The sequence below is a fragment of the Ctenocephalides felis genome, unplaced genomic scaffold (genome assembly GCF_003426905.1).
Source record: "Ctenocephalides felis isolate EL2017-DRISC unplaced genomic scaffold, ASM342690v1 CF-g0.4_SCAFFOLD_03570, whole genome shotgun sequence".
Classification (NCBI taxonomy): domain Eukaryota; kingdom Metazoa; phylum Arthropoda; class Insecta; order Siphonaptera; family Pulicidae; genus Ctenocephalides; species Ctenocephalides felis.
In genome coordinates this window covers 19,752,180-19,776,064 of record NW_020539724.1, presented here as the reverse complement: position 1 = coordinate 19,776,064, position 23,885 = coordinate 19,752,180, and the positions used below count along the sequence as shown (strand labels likewise).

Sequence of the window (23,885 nt, the reverse complement as noted above, 5' to 3'; positions counted from 1 at the left end):
TAAACAATTGACTTTCAACCATTTCTTGCAACGAAAAAAAGTTAATTCTAATTGATTTAATAAATACATTCATTCTACTTCGTGATTTAAAATGTAATTTATATTTTGGGCTTGAACAGTCTTCACTTTTCCATTGCGATTTTAAAATTCTTTTCAATTTCAATAACTGTAAAAATATAATCATCTAGGTGTTAGTCGTTCTGAAAAGATTTCATCCTATCTAAATTTATAACAAAACGTAATGTAAATTATTTTAATTAGTATAATATATACAGTAGTTCATTATATTTATATCTTCGTACAAATTTGAAGCAATCAGTCTAATCCCTATATTACTTCTATTATCTTTCTTAATGACATTCATTTAAAAATTTTATACAATAGCAATATAAAAAAATCAACTTACAAATACTGAAAAAAACTCTTTTTGCCTCATTCTATAATTATAACTCACACTTCATATCCAAAAAGATCAGAATGCTTTAGTTAATTTTCTAATAGTAACCATGAATACAGTCATTTGATAATTGAAAAGTTAAAAAACTAGTAAATATTCATGTCCAAAGATCTATTAAAAAAAACTGATATTAGATTGATATTTATCAAACCGAGAAAACAAATTTAAATTAATGGAACTATTTCCCAGAAAATTAACAAAGCACATTATTTTTATCGTCTAAGAAATAATGCAATTAAGAAAAGGTAAGATTAGAAATAGATTTAGAATTAAACGTGCGATAATAAAAAAAGTTATAATAATAATAATAATAAAATAAAATTTGAAAAAAGCAAGGAATAACATACTACATAAAATGAATCATTTAAAATTAAGAATTTGTAAATTTAGAATTCTATGAATTAGAATAGAAAAATGTATCTTGGACCACAGACTTCATTCCAAATTTAGCAATATTTACACGAAGAAAAGTTTTCGCAAATTAACTAATCATTTCATTATATTGTAACAAATTGAATGCAACCTAGATCTTGGTTTGTTTGGCCTCGGTGAAAATTGCACATACAATTCATTATATTCCGTTAAACTTACAAATATATACATTTTTAAAATGGTATGCAGGCATATGAATAGAAAAAACATAAAATCAACATTCTCTTCTAACAACTCAAAGTATGACTTGATAACATTTCACTACAACTACTTACTAATTTAATCACAGAACCTTGTCTTTACCACTTATCACTTAAAAATTAATATTTAAATGTGGGGTACTATTTAAAAAACTAGTACAAACGGTTTTGATTAATAATTATATTAAATTCATTGATTCATTCAGTGTGATATTTAAAAACAAATATTAACTTGAGCTCTAAAATCAATGATATTAAAATCGAATACTTCGTAGTTTTTATTTCATTATTGAATATTTTAAAATGATTTTAGAAGCCAACAACGAAATAGGTTTATTAATTCAAAACAATACTTAAATATGATTTATTATACAGCGCTTACACAATTTTGGTCTACGCTAAAACCAAAGGTTCGTCGTCGGAGAACGGCCTTATATCAGGAACATCGTCATCTAAAATAAAACTTAATATTTATATAATGAAAAGAAATAATAGTTTTATTAAAAGTTATAGACCAACATTCAAATCAGAAACCAAGTATTCAAAATCTTTTAACCAATTGAACGCTATTTATCAGTAAAACATTTCCTTTACAATACAAAAAAACTTGGTAATTTTCTAAAAAAAGTAAAAGCTTTATCTGCAAAATGTTTAAAAACATATGTAAAACAATGTATTATTGCTGAAGTTATAAATAATTAATGCTAACAACTGTTGAAAATAATTAAAATATTGTTTAAGAATTATAAAGTAAACCATTGTCTACCAAATGTCTTCACATTTGCATTGTATCATATCAATAGTTAATTAAATGCTTTTATGTTTTTTATGTTATATTTCATTGTTTTTCTAATGTTATTTTATTATTCAGAAATTTTATTTATATTATTTATTATTTTATTTTTATTCATATTTGCTTTTATTTTATATTAACTCATCATAATACGGATATTATTTTCATGTAAATTCTATTCTTTGCACTCTTATTTATTTAAATTTGTTATTATTTATCAATATTGCTAGATGTTAATTATTTAACAGTTAAAAAAAATGTTTTTATAATAATGTTACCCCTGAAAATTTTCTTACCTAAAACTCCTCCTGCGCCAATAGTAGTAGCACCAGTCCTCGTGTCGTAATGAGAATTTGCGAATCTGGTGAAACTATTCTGCGCCCTTCGATGCCTCCAAACGAGAACAGCGGCGGCGGTGCATACAGCTAAAGTCACCAGGATCAATACTGGTGCAGCCACACGCCATGTGGAACCGCCATTGCCACTAGATTCGTCGTAAGAGAACAACGACCACGTTCCTGGTAAAAGATATTTTGCTTAATATAGAACATGAATGGTAATACATTTGGTGCATTTAAAATGCAAATGACAGAAGTCTAGAAAAATCATGAAAAATTTGTATTTATTAAGAATATACCAGGAATTACTAACACAATTGATAATTATTTGTTTGTTAAGAATTGATTATGTGTTGGTTTGGATTTCACAGAATGAATAGCAATAGTCAAACTGGACTCGCCCTTTCCTAGATTTAAGCTTAAAAAAGAAGGCATTTACTCTCATCCCTTATTTTCAACAAAAGAAAATTACCAAATGCAACGGAAGTCCGTTACGCCCGAACTGTTCGTCATTCGCTCTCGATCGTTTCTATACGGGTCGATTGTGATTAGACATCAACGTTGTATGCGTACCGATATCAACAAGGAAATCGGCATTGATAAATAAGAATTTTAAAATAGTACTAATCTTGATTTAATGCCTGAATCAGAAGAATATTTTACCCGTTTCTCGAAAATAATAAAACAAATTAAACATTTGTGCCGTCAACTAAACGTAAGTTTGTTGATTAGAAATCATTCCTATATTATTCGTAGTTTCTATAAATCTTTGAAGTTATTAAAATGGAAAATATTTTTTAGGCAAGACAGATATTACAGCTGTTCAAAGAATGAAATTATATCGCCAGCAAAAAAGTAAAACAATACAAGCAGTCAATGAATGTATGTTAATTTTAATCACATAAAGTTCTTCAAACACAAATGCATGATGAGTGAAGTTGCGAAAACAATATTTGTTTAGGCGTTGTTTAACATAATCCACTGTGTGAATAAATATTATAGAATTTATTAATTATCAATTACTTCATTTCTCTAATGAACGTTCATTTCTAAATGCTAATTACAATGACAAACCGATCATGTCATATTTCAAGTATGACTTTAATGACATTGTTTTTAAATATTAAACATATTTTTAATGCTATTATAAATATATAATTTATAATTTATCATTATATAAATGTGTATAATGGTTGACACTAATAAATGTGTCCATCACAAGTGTTACCATATTACTAATAAACATTATTTAAAATTGTTATATGAAGTATTTATTTAGCAAAATAAGTTTCACTTCAATCGCGTGTGGATCTTACGCGCACTCTTTTTTTTTTAGATGTAACTTGTTTTAACATTCATTGTTGGATTATATAAATCTAAATAAAATAATAGAACTGTTACAAGTTATGAATAAAGCATTTTTGAATCAGTTGTTTTTAATATACTGATTTTTTGTTAAAGAAAAAAGATACAAGTGTTAGAATGCAACAACCTCTATTTCTTGTATCAAAGATGAGAGCAATTATTATATATAAATAAAAAGAGTATAAACTATAAATATTATGTCAGGTTTGAAAAAAAAAACATTATAATCTTTAACAAAAAAGAAAGTAATGGTTATCATACCTAATGGTACTTGAATCGATTCCACTTCACTTAATTCAGAAAGCATTCCTTGTTCAGTTTGGATTTGCACAGCCATTGAATAAATCTGTCCTTCTTCCAAAGAATCAAGAATTAACGTTGATTCTGATAGAGTATAATTCTTGCCAGTCTTTGTATCAACCTGTTTACCTGTCGACACCCACAACACATATTTGAATCTGCAAAAAATCCAAGAAGGTATTAATTCAATTTTGTCAAATTAATTTAAACAAAAACCTTCTTTTCCTTACTTAATGGAACTAATTTCATCAGGCATCTTGACATCTTTCCATTGCACCAAGAAAGAGCTGTTCCTCTGCCTCCACATCTGCAGTTGATGTGGAACCGGTAATGGGGGTCCTTGTACGGTAATTTCAGAATCTGCGGCTGGACCTTTCGATGTCAATCCATCACCAGAAGTTCTGACGAGAATCCGATAATTGGCGCCGTATAATACAGGTTCCACAAGATGGGAAAGCGTTCTGTTGGAAACTGCTGCCAATTCGAAGCGGAATGTTTCGTTGGTGGTCAATTCTATTATTTCAGCCTGTAAACAAAAACAGATAACAAAAATACTAATAATTTAAAAAACTTATAATACATGGTAACAACATCTTTGTAACAGTGTCATAAACTAAAGTCATGAAAATTCAATGTATCTAAAGTAGGGAATGCAATACCGATAGAAAATTTCAATACCGGTATTTCGGCAATTTCATTTTAAAACCGGAATACCGGTAAATTACCGGTATTTTTATTATCTTAAACAAACGTAAACAAAATTGAAAGTTACTAGTACAAATATAAAAAAATGTATATACAACTACAACTATATTCAACTAAACAATAAAAACAATAAAATAAAACAATAAGTTTATTTTTATAAATAATAATTTAACAAAATTATATCCAATTTAATTAATTCATTATCACTATCAAGTATATTGAGTACTTTTACCAAAAACAAACTTAGAGTAAGAAAGACCAAAAACTCATAAAAGATCATATTACATTATTATAATAAAGTGTATTATCTGCATATAATCCGATGTATTAAATTAGCATAAACTCCAATATTTTAAAAAATAATTTCCGTCGGATACTTTGTTGAGATAAATAATAAGTTACTATAATTGTTGAGTATTGTTATTTAAAATAATATGATGGTTCTATAGTATTTTCAAACTTCGAAACGTTTTTGAAAAATAATATTTTATATTTGTAATAAGAAGCAAAAATATTTAGTAATTATCATAATTATTACGTACAAAGTTAGAAAAAAATAAAGATTACGCAGAGGTAATCTGTATGATATAAAATATTTTGGCGGAAATATCACTTAAAAAACCGTTACATTTTCACATAAGATTAAACAAACATCATTATCTATCAGTCCAATTCTATTTATTGTAACACGATATGAAGCCCTTAGTAAAGCAATAAATACTCAGTTTAATGACGAGTTAAGATAATATTTGACATTTGTTCATCCTATAGAATCACTTGAGGACATACTGTTTATGCGATTATAGAATTTAAAGATAAATTTGTTCTGAGAAATTTAAACTTTAGTGTATTATTATCAAATAGCGCTTACGTAAAAATACCGAAAATACCGGTATTTTTGGGGTAAATACCGGTAAAAATACCGCCGAAAAATCGGGCGGTTACCGGTAATTCGGTTACCGGTATACCGGTATTGCATTCCCTAATCTAAAGTAAGAGAGAGAATCTTTTTCCTACCACATATCCCACGGGTTGAGTGATAACATCACAGCTTGGTTTCCAAGTGATGAGCAATCCTTTCCTATTGACCACTCCATTAGTCTCAACAACAGTAGCTTTCAAATCCCTGACTGGAGCTTTTGGATCATAAGGTGTGTCGAGAGTGCCAGAACCAGCTGTACTAAGAGGTCCTGGAGCCCATCGTGCACCAAGAGATCCCAGAGAACTATCCAAGTCACCAGATGAGGTTCCTGAAGCACCATCACCAGCTAAAACACCAACTGCTATAAAGTATGAGGAGCAGTGCTCTAATCCGCGGATGGTGGCGGTTAGGTTCTTGGTTATGAGACGAGGTTCTGGAAAAAAAAAGATGGAAATTAGAAAATTAAAAGTAATGTAAAAAGTAATAATTGATAAAGGTATCAAGCAGCAAGAATAAATAGTGCTTGCATAGTCAACTAATTTGAAATAATTAAACAAAGCAACAAAACTTGAAATTATTGATAAAACATAATTTTCACTACTTACTTTCTAATAGCTCCTGCATGTTTCTGCCATAATAAACCGCATACCACCATTTTGCCTTTCCTGGTGCCTCCCATGTAACTTTAGCTACACCAATTTCTGATTTACTGCCAGCTGCAGGCTTGATAAGACGAGCTTGAATAGCTGTAGCATCTGGGAAATTTCTTCCTGGAGTGGCAACAGTTATGGAACTAGACATAGAATGATATTGCTTCCTTACTGCAGAAACCTAGAAAAAATAATAAATAATTATAATGTATAACTAGTTGGTTTGGTATTTAGCCTTGAGGCAAGTTACATAAACTTCCCGATATGTGTAAATAATCGACTTAATCAAAAAAATGTGTAAACTAGCTGTAAGTGGAATTCTGTCTTGAGGCAATTATGGCATCGTGCCTTGAGGCAAATTGCTGGAACTTCCCGCACCGTAACGAAATGTTCGAGGAATACTGAATGTTTTCAAATAGATTATTATAAATATTGTAACATTGTCTAATATTTATAAGAATTATATAAACCGAATTGCAGAGTTGAAATTATTTCTAAAGTATATTAGAACTATAGTCAGAATTAAAAATAAAATCTGAAATATTTTCGATATACAAAATACTAAAAAAAAAAAAAAAAAAAAAAAAAAAAAAAAAAAAAAAAAAAAAAAAAACCCAAAATCAATTATTTTGTTAAGACAAGCAGAAAGTTCTTTGAATCATTTAAATCGGACGCTTAGTTCTTTCAAAAACTGCCATTTTTTACATATTTAGCTCCGTATCTTCGAAATGGCTGGGCCTGCCTTTGCCAAAAATTAATAAACACTTCTCCCAATCATTACTAATTGAATGTTTTTTAGATCATTCAAATCGGATACTCCGTTCTCTCAAAAATTCGATTTCTATTTTCTGCACTCTTCGCTCCGTATCTCCGAAACGGCTGGACCTGCCTTTGCCAAAAACTAATCAGCTCTTTTCCCAATCACTAGGAATCGAATGTTTTTTGAACCATTCAAATCGGTTGATCCGTGCGCCCTAAAACGTGACGGGAAATTTGTATCCACACATACATACACACACACACACACACACACACACACACACATCCATTTTTTCTGAGGTATGCCAAAACGTTCAGAAACCTTCAAAACGTCGAGAAATGTAAAAATTTTCAATTCCGATTTTCGGCCCATTACAATAACTTACCCTACGGGAAGTTAATAATATACTTCATTAATCCTACTTTAAAAAAAACGATAATAATTTTAGCAAAGTTTGACAAAATTTTAAAATTAAACTACTAGTCGTAAGGCCGCAATATTACAGTAAGTTCTATAAGACCATGATGTATATAGTCAAAAAAAATTTCATGAAAATCGGCTTAAATTTTTTTTCAACAGGTAATTACAAGAAAACGGCTCGGTAGATTTTCACCTAAAACTAATCAGTACCATTCCCAACTCATTTCTTTCGAACAGTTTTTGATTTTTTAAAATCGGTTCGGTAGGATGAGCTTAAATGTGGACGAAAAGTTAAACACTTTTTTTCAAATTGCAAAGAAACGGCTTGGCAGATCGTCGCACAAAACTGACAAACAATAGGTAGGTACATTTCTAAAATCGGTTCAGGCGTTTTTGAGAAAACGTCGATCAAAAGTCTAATTTTGACAAATGCCAAAAAAACGATACCAATTTTTGCAAACTTTGACGAATTTTTAAAGCTGAACCAGTTGTCGTACGGCTGTAATATTTTAGTATGATCTAGAAGACTATGGTATCTACCGTCAAAAAAATAATCATAATAATCGTCGAATTTTTTTTTTTTTTAAACTTTATTACAAGAAAACGGCCCGGCCGATCTCTACCAAAAACTAATCAGCATGATTCCCAACCAATATCTTTCGAACGGTTTTTGAATTTTCAAAATCGATTCAGAATTGCGGGCTAAAACGTAGACGAAAAATTGTTCACTTTTCTGCGATTTATAAAGAAACGGCTTGGTCGATCTTCGCACAAAACTGACAAACAATAGTTCTCGTCGAGGTGCATCAAATGGCTTTTAAATTTTTGAAATCGGCCCAGCCGTTTTCGAGAAAACGTCGATTTACGGCAAAAAATCTGTTCACACACACACACACATATACTTTTACCAAATTTGGTCTCATTCGATTCAGAATGGCTTGAAACGTCGAGAAAACATGAAATTAGAGAATCGGATTTTTTGATGAATTTTGATTTTTTTTCTCCTTCGGGAAGTTAATAAGCTTATAAATTATAATAAATTTTATGAATTTTCTTTATATAAATAGATGACATACTGAAATGGCGTGTTCAACTCCAGGACTAGCGTTTTTGATGACAATTTCGTTCTTCTTAACAAATACAGGTTCCAATTTTGGATATGGAAGAGGTAAAATTCTTTGCACACTGTAGCCATCAACATTTTTCACAGGGTCCCAAGACAGTGATATGCTCGATACTCCTATAAAAGATATTAACATTAAAGATTAAAATTAAATTTGAATTAATTTCTAAACTGCCCTATTACTCAGGACTGTGAAATGAAACACTATTATGACATACCTCTATCTTTATCACCAGCAACGTTAACAACATGTAATCCTCTGATGCGATCACTAAACACTGAATCCCCATCAAAAACAATTTCAGAAGTATTAGAGTTTTCTGATAAAGCTAATGTGTTACGAGCTACAAGCCAGAATGTATATTTCATTGCTGGTTTGAAATCACCTCTAACAGTGTAAGATGTTGTTTGAGCAGGTATTTGATACTAAAATATATATAATAATTATACAGAAATGCAAAATCTGAATATGATACAATTAAATTATTAACTGACCTGTCTTGGTGGTGTAGGAGGTGACACAAATAGTGTATAACCTCTCAAATGCCATTTACATTCTTAGACTCTTCCCAAGTGACTTGAATATTTGATCCATTTTGTTGAAGTAATTTCACATTAGTTGGGCTATCAGGAATGCCTTCTGATGTAGTGGCATTGACAAATTTGATAGGCGCAACTTCTACACCATTTGAATCACCTTTCTTATCACTTTTGTCGACTTTCTTTACTCTGACATAAACTGTCATGTTATAATTAGTGTATGGTTTGAGATTCAAAAATCGGTGTTCAGATTGCTCAAGCCAACTGGTGTGGTTTGTCCATGTTTCTTGATTGCTGGAGATGGGGGTAATGGAGGGTAAGAATTCGAGTTTTACATCTTTTGTATTTCTGGGTAAAGACCAGTAGAGGAGCAAGCTGGATGAGTTAATGCTGCGATCTTCGACGCCCATAAGGAGAATCTGAAACAAAATTAATATTTATACAAATTAGGAAGATACAGCTAACTTTAGCTAGCAAAAGATAGCTAAAAATTTTTTTTTAATTTTATATGATTATTATTGTTAAAATACTTTTAATACTTTACATTAGTTAATTTAAAACTTATAATTAAAAAAAAAAACACTAAAAAATTGAGATACAAAATATTGACTTTTTTTTTTTCTAATTATTATCTTCATATGATTGTTATTGTTAAAATACTTAATAATTAGTTAACTAAAAACTTATAATTTAAAACACCTAAAATTGTGAAACAAAATTTTAATTTTTTTTTATACGACTGTTATTGTTAAAATGCTTAATAATTAGTTAACTAAAAACTTATATTTTACAAACACTTAAAAAATTGTGAAAAAAAAATACTTCTTTCATCAAAATACCTAAAAATTTGTAAAAAAAAAAAACTTATATTGTAAAAATATTTAACAAAAATAATGAAAATGATAGTGATATAATAATAATATGACTAATATGTCATATACTTCGAAATACTTATTAAATTTTTTAAAAAAATACTTGCAACAAACAAACTAGTTATATTTATAAATAATTAAAATGAACTAAATATAAATAAGTTTATAGTAAATAAATTAAATAATAAATAAATAATAAAATAGCTAATAATTAATTATATTATAATAAACCTATAAAACATTGACTTAAGCCTTATTATAATATTATTATACTGACGGCTTGTAAAATTAATAAATAAATAAATAAAGATACAGAAGTAAATCATATAAATAGTTAGGTAAATTTTACCTGGTATACTCGTTTTCTTCCTTCACAATTAGATTCATCAGATCCATCATAGCAATCCTGCTTGCCATCACAGAATTTGGTCTGTGCCAAGCATTCACCAGTAGCACAAGCAAAATAGCCACGTGAACACAAAGTTGGTTGTTTTTCTGCAACAATAATAAAACTTAATTTTCTAGATTTTTCGCGCCGACGAATAATATCACCAAGTTTTATTATTTCAAAAATCATATTAGTTAAATATCTTACCTTGACTTGTATGCTCGGTTTTATTATGGCTTAAGCAGCCAAGTTCATCACTGGAATCTGGACAATCAACGTGACCATCGCAAACAACTTCTTTGGGAATGCAAGTGCCATCCATTCTACATCTAAAACCTTTAGTTTCCTTGTGATGAGAACCATCCTCACTAGATTCTTCTGAAGAACTTGATAAACTACAACCACTCAGATTATTTGAAGACACAAGGCATCTTAATTCATCATCACCACTCCTAATAATATTTATATTGTTATTGAATAGTGCACAAATGTAAAAAAATAAATAGAAATAGTTATTCATTTTACCTGCAGTCTTGATAACCATCACAAACGTAAGACTGGGGTATGCATTCACCAGAATCACATTTGAATTCACGGTCAACACATCTACTAGTAGTTGATGGACCTGTCCTATTAGATGTAGAAGATGTGGTCTGTGGCCTGAAAGTTGATGATATTCCTGTTCGGTCTATAAAGAAAAAAAAAAATGAAGTATTAAAATTGAATTCATCAATAAGCATAAAAAATAAGTTAAATGATATTAGCATAAAATATTTTATAATCTTGTATTGTTAATGCATTAAGTCTGGTGTCAAACTAACAATTAGGCAACAACTAAATATATTTTACAGTATATAAAATTGCCTTTTTATATTTCAATTATAAATTTACCTCCGCAGCCCCGTTCGTCAGATGCATCAGCGCAATCGTTGACCCCATCGCATTTCCACCAGTATGGAATGCACTTTCTTTCTTCTGCACACTTGAACATCCAATCGACGCAATTTTCTTGGGACTGGAAACTTGGACGTGGCTTTTCTGTATAAGTTGGTCCCAAGGCTGGCAAAATCGTAGTGCAATTTACTTCATCACTTCCATCCTGCAAAAGAAAATCCAATATGGTGTTTTATCATCCAAATGTTACAGTTATAATTAAAAATGTATAAAGAGCAGAGAAGTAAATATTGTATCTTACCCTGCAATCAGGAGCTCCGTCACATCTGAATGTTGCATAAACGCAAAGTCCATCGGCGCATGTGAATTGCCATTCTTCACAAGTACCATTGTTTGTGATTGTAATATTGGCACAACCTTTTTCATCAGAAGCATCAGGGCAATCAGTATCAGCATCACATCGCCAAGAGTTAGGTATGCAAGTGTTGGTTGAATTACATCTGTTAAAAATAAAAAAAAATATGATAATAGAAAGTGAAAACATACCAACAGACACTTTACTGCATTTATCATAGTGTAGCACCAAATATAATAAAAGTAACTTATAAACACCTTTTTCCAGATTAGAGATTTAAACATTTCATGCAAGATATCTTACTAGCAAAAGCATATCAAGATATTAATCAATTTTAACTCTGAATCATTATATTGTAGATATCATTATATAACTAATCTTATTATTTTCCTGAACGTTTTGGTTTTATATTATTGTAGTTTTTGTAACTGTAACAAAACTAATCCTACTAAATCTAAATCTGGTCATTTACTCTACTAGAATCCAATATATAAAATTTTGTACATTTTCAACTTTGAGTTAATTGATTTAGATTAAATTATTTGTTCAATTCATAATAAAATGTATCTACAATAGACATAATGTAGAAAAAGATATGAACCTAAAATAAATTCTGAATTCACATCAACATAAGTTAAAAACCAATTCGAAGTAATTAATGAAATAGTAAAAACAAACCATAAAAGTAATTTAAAAATTACCTGAATTCATCTGCTTTACATGTGACATTAGCACGAGATGGGCAATCTTTCTCATCTGTTCCATCACGACAATCATCTTCGCCATCACATTTCCACTTTGAAGAGATGCACCTGGAAAAATATTATTTTTTAATAAAATAGAAACCATCTATATTAAAACAGTGGCATGCTTAAGGCACTGTTGAAGAAAAGGAGAAAAAATTTTACTATAACTATTTATTTTTGTCAATCAAACCTAAAACAGTTCTATTATAAAACGTAGTTAAGTAAGAAAAAAGAATATAAAGATACAATAAACTGAATATCAAACAAGAAAAGTGCTAGGAAAATAATATCAACTGATTAAAACTGAGAAGTTAATGTTATTTTAAAGTGATTTTAAGTATGCAATTATGCATATGGCTAATAATACTTGCTTATAAGCCTAGTAATTTAAAAAAAATACAAACAAAAGAAAAAAAAGACCAAGAACACACATTCAATGTTATTCAATGTATTGCTCTAAAGATCCACATTGAATGTAATTATTAATGATCAAAATATTTTGTAATGTTTAATCAAAACAAGAATATTATATTAAAGTTATTTACAATTTATATTGTTGAAGTATTTATAAATAAATATGTCAGAAAAAAATATCTTTAACCTATGTTAAAATCATCTCTTTGCTACATTGTAAATAAGCAGAATCTAAATAATTCTAACCTTCCATTTCCACATCTAAATTCACCAGCAGAGCATTCAGCATATTGACAATTAGCTTCATCGCTACCATCTTTGCAATCACGATCAGAGTCGCAGCGCCAATGTCGTGGTACGCAGCCTCCGTCCTGGCAACGGAACATGTTCACACCACAACCACTTGCATTGCTTGCCAAAGCTTTAAAAAAAATAATGTCTACTAAATAATAATATAATATTTAGCACCGTCAACCCTCATGATGATTTGCCAACTACACAGCAATATTAGAAATTTCCTTAATATAAAGGTAAAACTGTGCCAATCAGTATTATAAAATATATATATATATATATATATATATATATATATATATTTTCTTCTAATTATTATTTTCATATGACTGTTATTGTTAAAATACTTAATAATTAGTTAACTAAAAACTTATAATTTAAAACACTTTAAAATTGTGAAACAAAATTTTAATTTTTTATTTGACTGTTATTGTTAAAATACTTAATAATTAGTTAACCAAAAACTTATATTTTAAAAACACTTAAAATTGTGAAACAAAATATTTCCTTCATCAAAATACCTAAAAATTTGTAAAAGAAAAAAAAATTGTAAAAATATTTAACAATAATAATAAAAATGATAATGATAATATTATTATTATTATTAATAATAATAATTACAATAATATAAGACACTTAAATTTGTTAAAATATCATAAAATAACCTAAAATTTGTTAATATTGTAAAAGTATTGTAAAGCTTATTAAAATACTTATTAAATTTTTAAAAACACTTGCAACAAACAAAGTAGTTATATTTAAAAATAATTATAATTAACTAAATATAAATAAGTTTATAGTAAATAAATTTAGTAATAAAATAGCTAATAATTAAATAAATTATATTAAACCTATAAAATAATGACTTAAGCCTTATTATAATATTAAATATACCGACGGCTTGTAAAATAAATAAATAATTAAATAAAAAACTTAAATTACCTATGAATTATTAAATTCTTACCGCAATTTAATTCATCACTTCCATCCCCGCAGTCTTGTCCACCATCGCACCTAAGTGAAAGTGGTATACATACACCGTTCGAACAAGTAAAGTGGTCTGGTCGGCAGGTATTTGCTTGCTGTGGACATGTGTTATTAGCGAAAGGTGCGGATCCACCAGGACACAAACATTTTCCTAAAACAAGTAGACAACAGATTACTAACAGGTAAATAATGTCACAAGAAAGCTCAATATGATAAATTGATAAATAAATGTATATTATAGATATATGTTATAATCTCCATCTGCACAAGTTAATCTTTTTATTTTCTTTCAAATATCTCATTATTTTCTTATTCTGTTTATAAATATTATTGTTACATTCTGCATTATATGTAATTTTATCTTAGCATTTTATGTTACTAACTATATATTGTAATTTTGTATATATTTTAATTGTTATTCATTATGTAAAATAATTGTATTTTTGAGTCCTCTTGGAAAAATTTGTGGGCTATATATTTAAATAAATAAATAAATAAATAAAATAAATAAATATGTTTTGATAAGCGTGTGAAGAGAAAATAGATGATTATAATAGATAATCTATTAAAAACTCAAAAAAACACTTGAAACATGAATTTGTACTTATGTGTTCTTCAAAACCAAAAACTTCTCAAAATGTAATTATTATTAAAATATCTGTACATCTTAAGATCTCTTAAATAAAATTCTTCATTTAGATTAATCTGTTATATCATATTTAACTTTTATTTGTAATAAAAATTTGAATTCAAATTACCTCCGATATCGTCCATTCCATCAGGACACAAACACTTATATTGCCCTTTAGGCATGCTAACACAAGTATAGGGGCATTTTGGTTTTGTCTCATTACTCATGGGAGAACAAGCGCTTGTACCTTCTTGTATTGAGTGGGCATAGATCTTCAGATCCATAAGTCCAGGGAGATCTCTAGCAATTGTTTGGACCTGAAAAATAAAATTACATAAAAATTATTGTGATCACAACTTTAAATTGGTTTCTCAAATTTATCACGCTTTAATGCCTTAATAATAAAGATTACAGTAATTAATATGTTTACCTGTAATCCATGATCTTTGTCTGCACTGTACACAGCACTGGTTTTCCAATCATCCCAATACATGGTGTGTTTGAAAACAGCTACAGCAAATGGATGAGTAACTCGTTCTTCTTCAGACATAATTTTTTCAAAATGTTTTCCATGCAAATCACTACTGGCAATATAGTCTTCTTGAGCATCCACCCAATATATGCGTTCAGCTGATAAAAATATAAAAAAATATATTAAACTGTGATGCATTAGTTTATTCATAGTTATGCAATCTAAAGAGTCCACCACTTAATCAATAATTTTAATATTATTGTTGATCAAATTAATATATGTATATTGTCATATATAGAAGTTTAATATATGTTGGCAGTAAAATTAAATTAAATTTCTCAAAACTGAGTTTCCATTATATTTTTACTTTTTATGGAACTGCAAATCCCAAATCCAAATAGACCACCATTTGATAGATAATTTTAATATCATGTTGATCAAATTACAATATATATTGTCATATATAGAAGTTTAATACATGTTGGCAGCAAAATTAAATTTAATAAATTTCTCAAAACTGAGTTTCCATTATATTTTTACTTTTTATGGAACTGCAAATCCCAAATCCAAATAGACCACCATTTGATAGATAATTTTAATATCATGTTGATCAAATTACAATATATATTGTCATATATAAAAGTTTAATATATGTTGGCAACAAAATTAAATTTAAAAAATTTTGTCAAAACTCCATTTCCATTATATTTTTACTTTCTATTACACTGCAAATCACAAACATAAAGAAACAATTAATGTTACTAAATGTAAAAAACATTTTATTATTGTTTAACTATTAAGTAGTGTTATTTAAAAATATTTTTTGCATACCGATATGATCTACAGTGATGCCATTGGGCCAACTAACAACAGGTGCAGTAAACAACCGAGTTACTTCGCTTCCATCTAGATTTGCTCTTGAAATAGATGGGGAAATTGGCTCCCAATCAGTAAAGAACATATAGCCAGCCACTGGATGTACAACAATACCTGAAATCATTAAAACAAATAAATAAATAAAATAAATTTAATTTAGATAAGAAAAAATTAAACAAATATATTATAACTTAAAATACACAGTAGCAATTATAGTACAAAATTATAAAAATAAAGCAATTAAAAATATAAAAGTATTCTACCTCTAGGTTTTGTAAGAACCTTTGAATCCAAAATAGTTCTCCGGAATCGTCCAAAAGCATTTGTATCAATATGTATCGCTTCAATCTTTTGTCTCATTCCATCAACAAAGTACAATAATCGAGATATCCAATCCAATGACATTCCTATGACATACATATGAAAGAATATAATAGAAATATGTTTATAAAATACTTTATTTGAGTTATTTTTGAATATTTTACAAATACACACCTTCAACACTAGCTAAATCAGTCTCCACCAAAATCTCTCTCTCCTCAGTTCCGTTTCTCAAACACTGTCTTCCAATTGTATCATTGACAATATCAGCCCAATAAACACAATCATTTTTCATATCATACTCAATTGCTATAACATTCTTCAAACCATCTACAGGAAAAACTTCTATTCCTGTCCTTGATATGGTGCCATTAGTTGGTGCAGATAAATCTATGCGAATTATTTTCTCTCGTTGAGCCATAACTAAAAATTCTCTTGTTGGAGCAAATGGACACGGTATTGTTGCTGGTTCATAGAGGTACTCATAACCGCCCAAACAGACATCTCCATCAATCTTTTTATAACCTGTAAGAAGAAAAAAAGTGATATTATATGCAAATCAATCAATGTGAGATTTCTAATTTATTAAGAGTGCTAATTAATATTTTTTTAGTTTTTTACCTTTAGTCCTTTTATAAAATTGTCCAGGTCTGCAAGTGGCGGGAACAGCAAACGGATCCTCTGATAGTTCAGGTTTTTTTATGCAGTGGAACGGTTGGCTACTACGAGTAAAGCCTGAAACATGGTTTTAGCAATTAATAGACATACAAACTTGCTGTAAGTGGAATTCTGTCTTAAGGCATTACGGCATCGTGTCTTAAGGCAAATTGCTGGAACTTCTGGAAAATCAATTATTTTGTTAAGACAAGCAGAAAGTTCTTTGAATCAATTAAATAGGACGCTTAGTTCTCTCAAAACTGCCATTTTTTGTACATTTAGCTCTGTATCTCCGAAATGGCTAGGCCGCCTTTGCGAAAACTAATAACCCCTTCTCCCAATCATTACTAATTGAATGTTTTTAGATCATTCAAATCGGATGCTCCGTTCTCTCAAAAACTCGATTTCTATTTTCTGCACTCTTTGCTCCTTATCTCCGTAACTGCTGGACCTGCCTTTGCCAAAAACTAATCAGCACATCTCCTTATCAATAGGAATCGAATGTTTTTTAAACCATTCAAATCGGTTGATCCGTACGCCCGAAACGTGGGCGAAAATTTGTATCCATACATACATACATACACACACATCCATTTTTCTGAGTATGCCAAATGTTCAGAAACCTTCAAAACGTCGAGAAATGTAAAAATTTTCAATTCCGATTTCGGCCTATTACAATAACTTACTCTACGGGATGTTAAAAAGAAATATTTCTCAAATAATATAATTAGTACCTGGAGAACATTCAAAATCGTGAGCTCCGCACTCGCAAACTTCTTTATTAACCGGTCTGGAGTAATCTTTGCCATTATAGCAATTAGCCCTTGGTATCCTTCGTTGATAAGTATCTTTGGATCCCATAGAACATGCCATTTCTGAAACACCAGAAAGACCTCCTGGAGCCCAAAATTTGTAATCTTCGGGCGTGCACATACGGTCGAAAGCGGCTGCCAAATCAACCTAAGAAGAAAGAGATAATATTGAAATATATAATGTCAATTTCGTCATGTACGTTTTTATGTTAAATATGATCAATCAAAGTATGTATTTTGACTAAGATTTTATTACCTTTATAATTTGCCATTGATGTAGACCAGGGCTTGAACCAAACATAGTGAAAACCGTAGTATTCTCCCCTGGTTCCGTCATCAAACCATAAATTCTCAAATCCTTTGAATGGAAATCGACACTCTTCCAAGTATCACCTTCATCAGTAGAATATAAAGACGTTTCGTTTCGCCTCTCGTCTTAAAATACTTCACGGCGACTAAAACGCCACCGTGGTCACCGAAATTGAAGAAATAATAGTCTTTCAGAATTTGCTTCCAAGTAAGACCGCCATCTCGACTTAAAAATACACCAGGATGACCTTTTAAAGAGCGTCCGATAACACCAGCGGCGAGAATGATGCCGGGTGCGGACTTGGAACTGAGTATTGTAACCTGCAATAGATAAAATAAAAATAGAAGCAAGTTAGTGCACTCTATAAAAAAAAAGTAATCTACAGAAAACCCTTGAAATAAAATCATACATATATATTGTAATTTGATTTCTTTATTACCGATCTAGTAACAGGATACAACTGACTGAATTTCTGAGTCAAATGCAATGAGCATCCCAGGTTGGTGTCGCATTTGATTGGATGTCCATCGTCATCTCGTCGCGGTGGAGAAATCGGTCGCCAAGTGGCACCATGATCGAAGGTTATCACACTGGATAAATGTTCTGGTGATATAACTGGTTGAGTTCTGCCTCTACTGGTGGCATTGTTATTGAATGTAGAAGTAGAAAGAACGCGGGACGCAATATAGACTCCAAGAAGACCCTCAACACGGTATAAGTCAGCAAATGATTCTTCTGCTATATCACTGGAAAATAAGACATAAATTAAAATTATATTACTTATTAATGATGATATAAGTACATATATCTTAATTGTAAAAACAGTATATGATTGATCAATATTAAAGTTTTTTATATGTATCCTAAATGGACAACAAGAAAAATTTTAGCAAGACTTTAATGTCTTCATATCAATGAATTGTGTTATATCTATATACATACACATATAGAATAATATTTTTTGTAAAAAAAATTCTTCATATCCACCTATGACATGTGTTATAGCAATATACATACACATATAGACTAATATTTTTTGTAAAAAAACAAACTTTATACTATAATATGTTGTTCTTATAAAGAAATTTGTATATTTGTTTAATTATCTTACCTCAGCCAGGTGTCAGTCCACGTACTATTTGGAACATGGCACAAAATGCCTTCTAAGCTTAAAACAAAATTAATTCTAGAGAAATCTTCATTGCTCTCAGAAACATAGAGATGAGCTACAGTGTCACCATGAACACCCACTACCATCAGTCTTCTATCTGTCACATCAGCCACATGGATGGCTAGAAAGCTCAATTCTGATGAAAAATGAGCTACTACAAAAGGGGCTCTTCGATATGAAATCAGTAGTTCTAGATTGTTCTGGAAAAAAATAGTATTATGTTTAAGTTCCAAACATTGGTTTGAAATGATAGTTTTATTAAATATTGTACCTTGTTGTTTTTCCTGGTGGCGAACATAAAGTCTCCTCTAACTAAGAAATCTTGGACATTGCCAATCAACACATTTGTCTGGGATAATGCGGTCACAGTAAGAACAGTACTTGTGTCCGTTGGTTCTGCTCTTTCAATATATAATAGCAAAGGCAAAGGAGAAGTCATTCTGAAATTATAAAAATGAACACTGAAAATGTATGCTTACTTCTTTGTGTTATCGTAAAAAATTTAAGTTTTTGAATATTTGAGTTAATTGTTTAGTGACCGTATATTTTAGAATAGTTATACTGCTAAGAACTTTAAGAGTAAGCACTATATTAGTAGGTCTAACCTTTTTCCATATAGAAAAATAAATATGTAAATACTAAATTTAGCAGTAAAGTATAGTTTCAGCAATGTGATTAAAATATTTCATAAATGGTTCAGAATTAACATCATAAAATGGTATGTGAAGTATTTGAAAGATACTCGTTTTTGTATTCAAATATTTACAATATAATTATGATAACGAAACAATATCCAAAATAAAATTTTGACACATAAGAAAGCAACAAATTAAGAGACTTATGCTGTTGACAAAGTTGATATTATTTGATTTATAAAAAATCTTAAAACATAAAAATATTATTTATATTTTTTGTGCCAATAAGTTTCTGAAATTTATATTTACTGCAATAAAATGTTAAAATATAGTTGAGAGAAACATAGCAAATTGTTTGAAAAAATGATACATTCTATATAAAATATTACTGAAAAAAAAAAAACAGAAAAATGTTGAGAAAATGCTACGTTCTAGAAACAAAAATATAAAAACTTATAAACTTATTACCTGGATCCACCTGAATAATTTGATGCATCAGATGAAGAACCTGAAGACCATGCAAATGACTTCACATACTTCTGTAGGGGTGTAAATGTTTCTCCAAAATTTCTCGTTATGTACAACTAAAAATATAAAAAACATTTTTAATAAATATTCTCATTCTAATGATAAATATTTAAAATACATTTTTATTAATGCTGTACAATATGTAACGTACCCTATTATCATTAACTAATTATAAGTCATATCATTAAATTTTGTTAATGATTTTATTCGATAAAAATTGTAAAAATAAATATTTTTCAGTAAGCTGGATTAAAATACACAAAATTCAAAACATTTTTATAAAATCTTACTGCAGGTAATATAAGCAATTGATTATCAATTTTACAGACAAACAAACAGCAAAGAAGATCTTGATTGGTTTCGAAAAACGTTTATCAAAACATAGTGCATTTGTATAAATATTGTATCGAATTTTATCATTTATATCTATTATAATTGTATCTATAAAATCTTACCGTTTTCTGTTCATCAACTTCGTCGTGCACCAAAAATGTTTCCGGGTCTTCGGGATGGAAATACAAATCGGAAGTGTAAATGGGATGTCCCGCCTGATGAAAGTTCCAGCCATGTCCCTCGTCACAACAACACCTTGTAGTAGAGATCACGGAAAACGAACTAAAAAAAAATAAATTAATATCAAACTAACATTTTAGAATAATATATTATTAAACAAGTAAGTTTAAATCAAGATCTGGGTTTGACAAATCTAGGTAGGATTATAGCAAGCTAGATTATAATATACGACAAAAGGATGCTCCAGATTGGCAAATTTCGAAAAAGTTTTGAAAATTTCGAAACACATCAAGTGTCGAATCGTATAAAGAATTATTTCTATATTAACTTTGTTTAATTTGATGAACGGAATGTAAAATATTTTAATATATATGTCTGTGTATGTGAGTGTTTGTATATACATATAACACATATCCCTATAATGTAAATATAAATCGATATTGTAAACAGTCGTCATTTTTTCGCAAATTAACATATGAGCAGTGTATGACCGTTATTTACATATACTCTAAGTAAAATGTCTCAACTATATCATAAAACATATCACAAATAAGACATTTCACATTACAAATTATTTATCAAATTCAGAATATAGATTTTTAAAAATTACTTTTAAACTCTTAATGTGCTTTTCTGCAATAATAAGCTGCTAATTTTGGCACATATTTAAAAATTGAAAGTAAGGATATAAATTTATGAGTTTACAGTATTTCATAAACTCAAATAAATAAAATACATTGTTGATCGTCGAAAAATTGAATTAATATATTACCTTATAATTTACTTTTCAATGATTCAAGCATAAAATAATACTTTTCAAAAAATTTCAAAATCCTATTTAATTTTTCATATAGATATATTAATACGGTGATTTCCAATCTGTGGAGAAAATGCTCTTGCAAAGGGGGTAAGCTGATTCCAAAATACTATTTTTGAAAATAAAGCAGAAATATTGAAGTGATATGAAAAAATAATTATTTTTAGGTATATTTAATATTGTGTATTAATTAGCAGTCTGATAAATGACTAAAATAGAATAATAATAGGAAGAATAATATCAATTAAGTATTTGTGAAATTAGATTGTGAAAAAATTAAAAAAACGCAACAATTTTTTGTAAAAGAACAGGGGTTCTACTGGAAAGTTGCAAACCATTGTATTAATTCCAAGAATAAACACATAATTTTTTATTTTTTAACGTCTTGTTATTTAGCTTGTTAGTATAAAATAATATATTTATTTCATTATAATTTTCACATTTATATTTTTCATTGCAATCTGTAACATTTAGATCTTTCTGAATTTTTTTCTCAAGATGAAACATTTCTGCAAATATTTATATTAAGAACCAAGTCTATCCAACTATTGATTAACTGTATATAAGATCCACATATTAGTTATTAAAAAACCATAAATTCAGATTGTAAAACGCATCTGCATTGTGTATCTTAAAAATCTGTCAGTATAATTTAAACAATTATATTTCTAAAAGTGAGGGAAAAACAAAATGACAAACCATCAATTACATAGAACTAGTAGTAGATATGCGTAGATCTAAAACTATTATAATTTAATAAATATACGTTTAACTCATTAAAAAGAATATTAAATTTTAATAATAATGTTTTGAAATAAATAAGGAAATGTGCTATGATGCAATAATGATTCTAGTAATAAATATATGTAATGTCGAACAAAATATCTATAGCTTAATAATTTTTTCATACATAATATTTAATGTTTTTATAAAGTAACTAACGTACTCTGAATTGTTAGAACAAACAATGCACATGTATAACTGTACATTTCACATAAACCTACATTTTTACTTGAATATTTTGTATTAAGTAAATTAAACCTAAATGAATTCCGACGCCAAAGTCGTTACAGAGTGTTTGTTACATTTGTCATACGTGACAAAAATATAATTATTGTTATCTATTCTAATGTTACAGGTTTAAAATATAAAAGTTATTTTTATTTACATTTGTGTAACAGTTCTAATATTATTAATAATAGTCATTATAGTAAGTTCATCTCGGAATTTGAGATACCCAGCTGTAAGTCTGTAAATACTTGTATTTTGCACCCTAAAAGTTGTCTCAAATCCTACATATGTTGCGTAAACCCTTCTATATAGATTTGAGACAACTTTTAGGGCGCAAAATACAAGTATTTACAGACTTACAGCTGGGTATCTCGAATTCCGAGATTCTTACCTAAATTCAGCTTAAATGACTGGACTATAAACAATTTGTATATATTAATTAATAATAATTAACTTTACATTATCAAGAGGCTATATAAAAGAATCAGAATTAAGATTTCATTATAATGAAATCGACGACTGTTACTTCTGTGTGGTAAATATCAATGGAATAAATTTAGGCAATAGAACACATATGGTCATAAAATACGATACCCCAAAGGTAATGGGGTCTACTTACGACCACGACCCCTATCCATGCTAATGGTGAACAACCTAGAACCATCAGCATCTCTTCTGCCTACCATGTTGTCATGGATTTCGAGACCAGAGATAAAAAACTGATGTATTTGATGTAATGGATTTGAATTCATTGCCAGTACTCTCATTTAGAACGGTTTTTGGGAAGACTTGGAGATGTTGTCAAATAGCAGGAAAAAGAATGCACCAAGATATCAGGACTTGGAAAAGCCATATCAAGGATGATAAGACTTTCTTCCACATGATGCCTGACAATTGTTGGAGACATCACTTTTGTTTATTTATTTTTACTACCTGATTTTTTCTAAATCCCAATATTTTCAAAAAATACGATTTTATCTCGTAACTAAAAATACACGTATGTTCGGTGGAGACGGGGTAAGTTTGAAAATCACCATGTATCGCCAAGGGGATTGGAGAGGGTCAAAAAATTCTTAAAAACTCGATCATGTGATTAATGGACGCACCCTTACGACGAAATCAATCAGCCTTTTTTAGACATGAAATTATATAAAAGAACCTTTGAAAGCATCATAT

At 29.0% G+C, this 23,885-nt stretch overlaps 1 protein-coding gene across 1 annotated transcript in view; it reads right to left on the bottom strand.

Annotated features, from left to right (window-relative positions):
• Positions 1–1,293: 1,293 nt before the first annotated feature.
• Positions 1,294–23,885, bottom strand: part of LOC113383543 (sortilin-related receptor-like) — a 38,230-nt gene continuing 15,638 nt past the window's right edge. The window contains 33 exon segments of the mRNA XM_026621802.1: positions 1,294–1,541; positions 2,179–2,400; positions 3,847–4,043; positions 4,116–4,411; positions 5,608–5,945; positions 6,118–6,343; positions 8,419–8,582; positions 8,684–8,891; positions 8,961–9,009; positions 9,012–9,424; positions 10,227–10,372; positions 10,473–10,629; positions 10,690–10,717; positions 10,791–10,953; positions 11,157–11,364; positions 11,461–11,659; positions 12,216–12,326; positions 12,921–13,095; positions 13,933–14,106; positions 14,714–14,903; positions 15,017–15,216; positions 15,890–16,048; positions 16,198–16,341; positions 16,430–16,780; positions 16,877–16,990; positions 17,647–17,872; positions 17,981–18,135; positions 18,138–18,354; positions 18,474–18,780; positions 19,146–19,405; positions 19,477–19,645; positions 20,309–20,424; positions 20,824–20,983. Of these exon segments, the coding sequence (XP_026477587.1) occupies positions 1,483–1,541; positions 2,179–2,400; positions 3,847–4,043; positions 4,116–4,411; positions 5,608–5,945; positions 6,118–6,343; positions 8,419–8,582; positions 8,684–8,891; positions 8,961–9,009; positions 9,012–9,424; positions 10,227–10,372; positions 10,473–10,629; positions 10,690–10,717; positions 10,791–10,953; positions 11,157–11,364; positions 11,461–11,659; positions 12,216–12,326; positions 12,921–13,095; positions 13,933–14,106; positions 14,714–14,903; positions 15,017–15,216; positions 15,890–16,048; positions 16,198–16,341; positions 16,430–16,780; positions 16,877–16,990; positions 17,647–17,872; positions 17,981–18,135; positions 18,138–18,354; positions 18,474–18,780; positions 19,146–19,405; positions 19,477–19,645; positions 20,309–20,424; positions 20,824–20,983 (6,301 nt within the window). The 3' untranslated portion in view covers positions 1,294–1,482.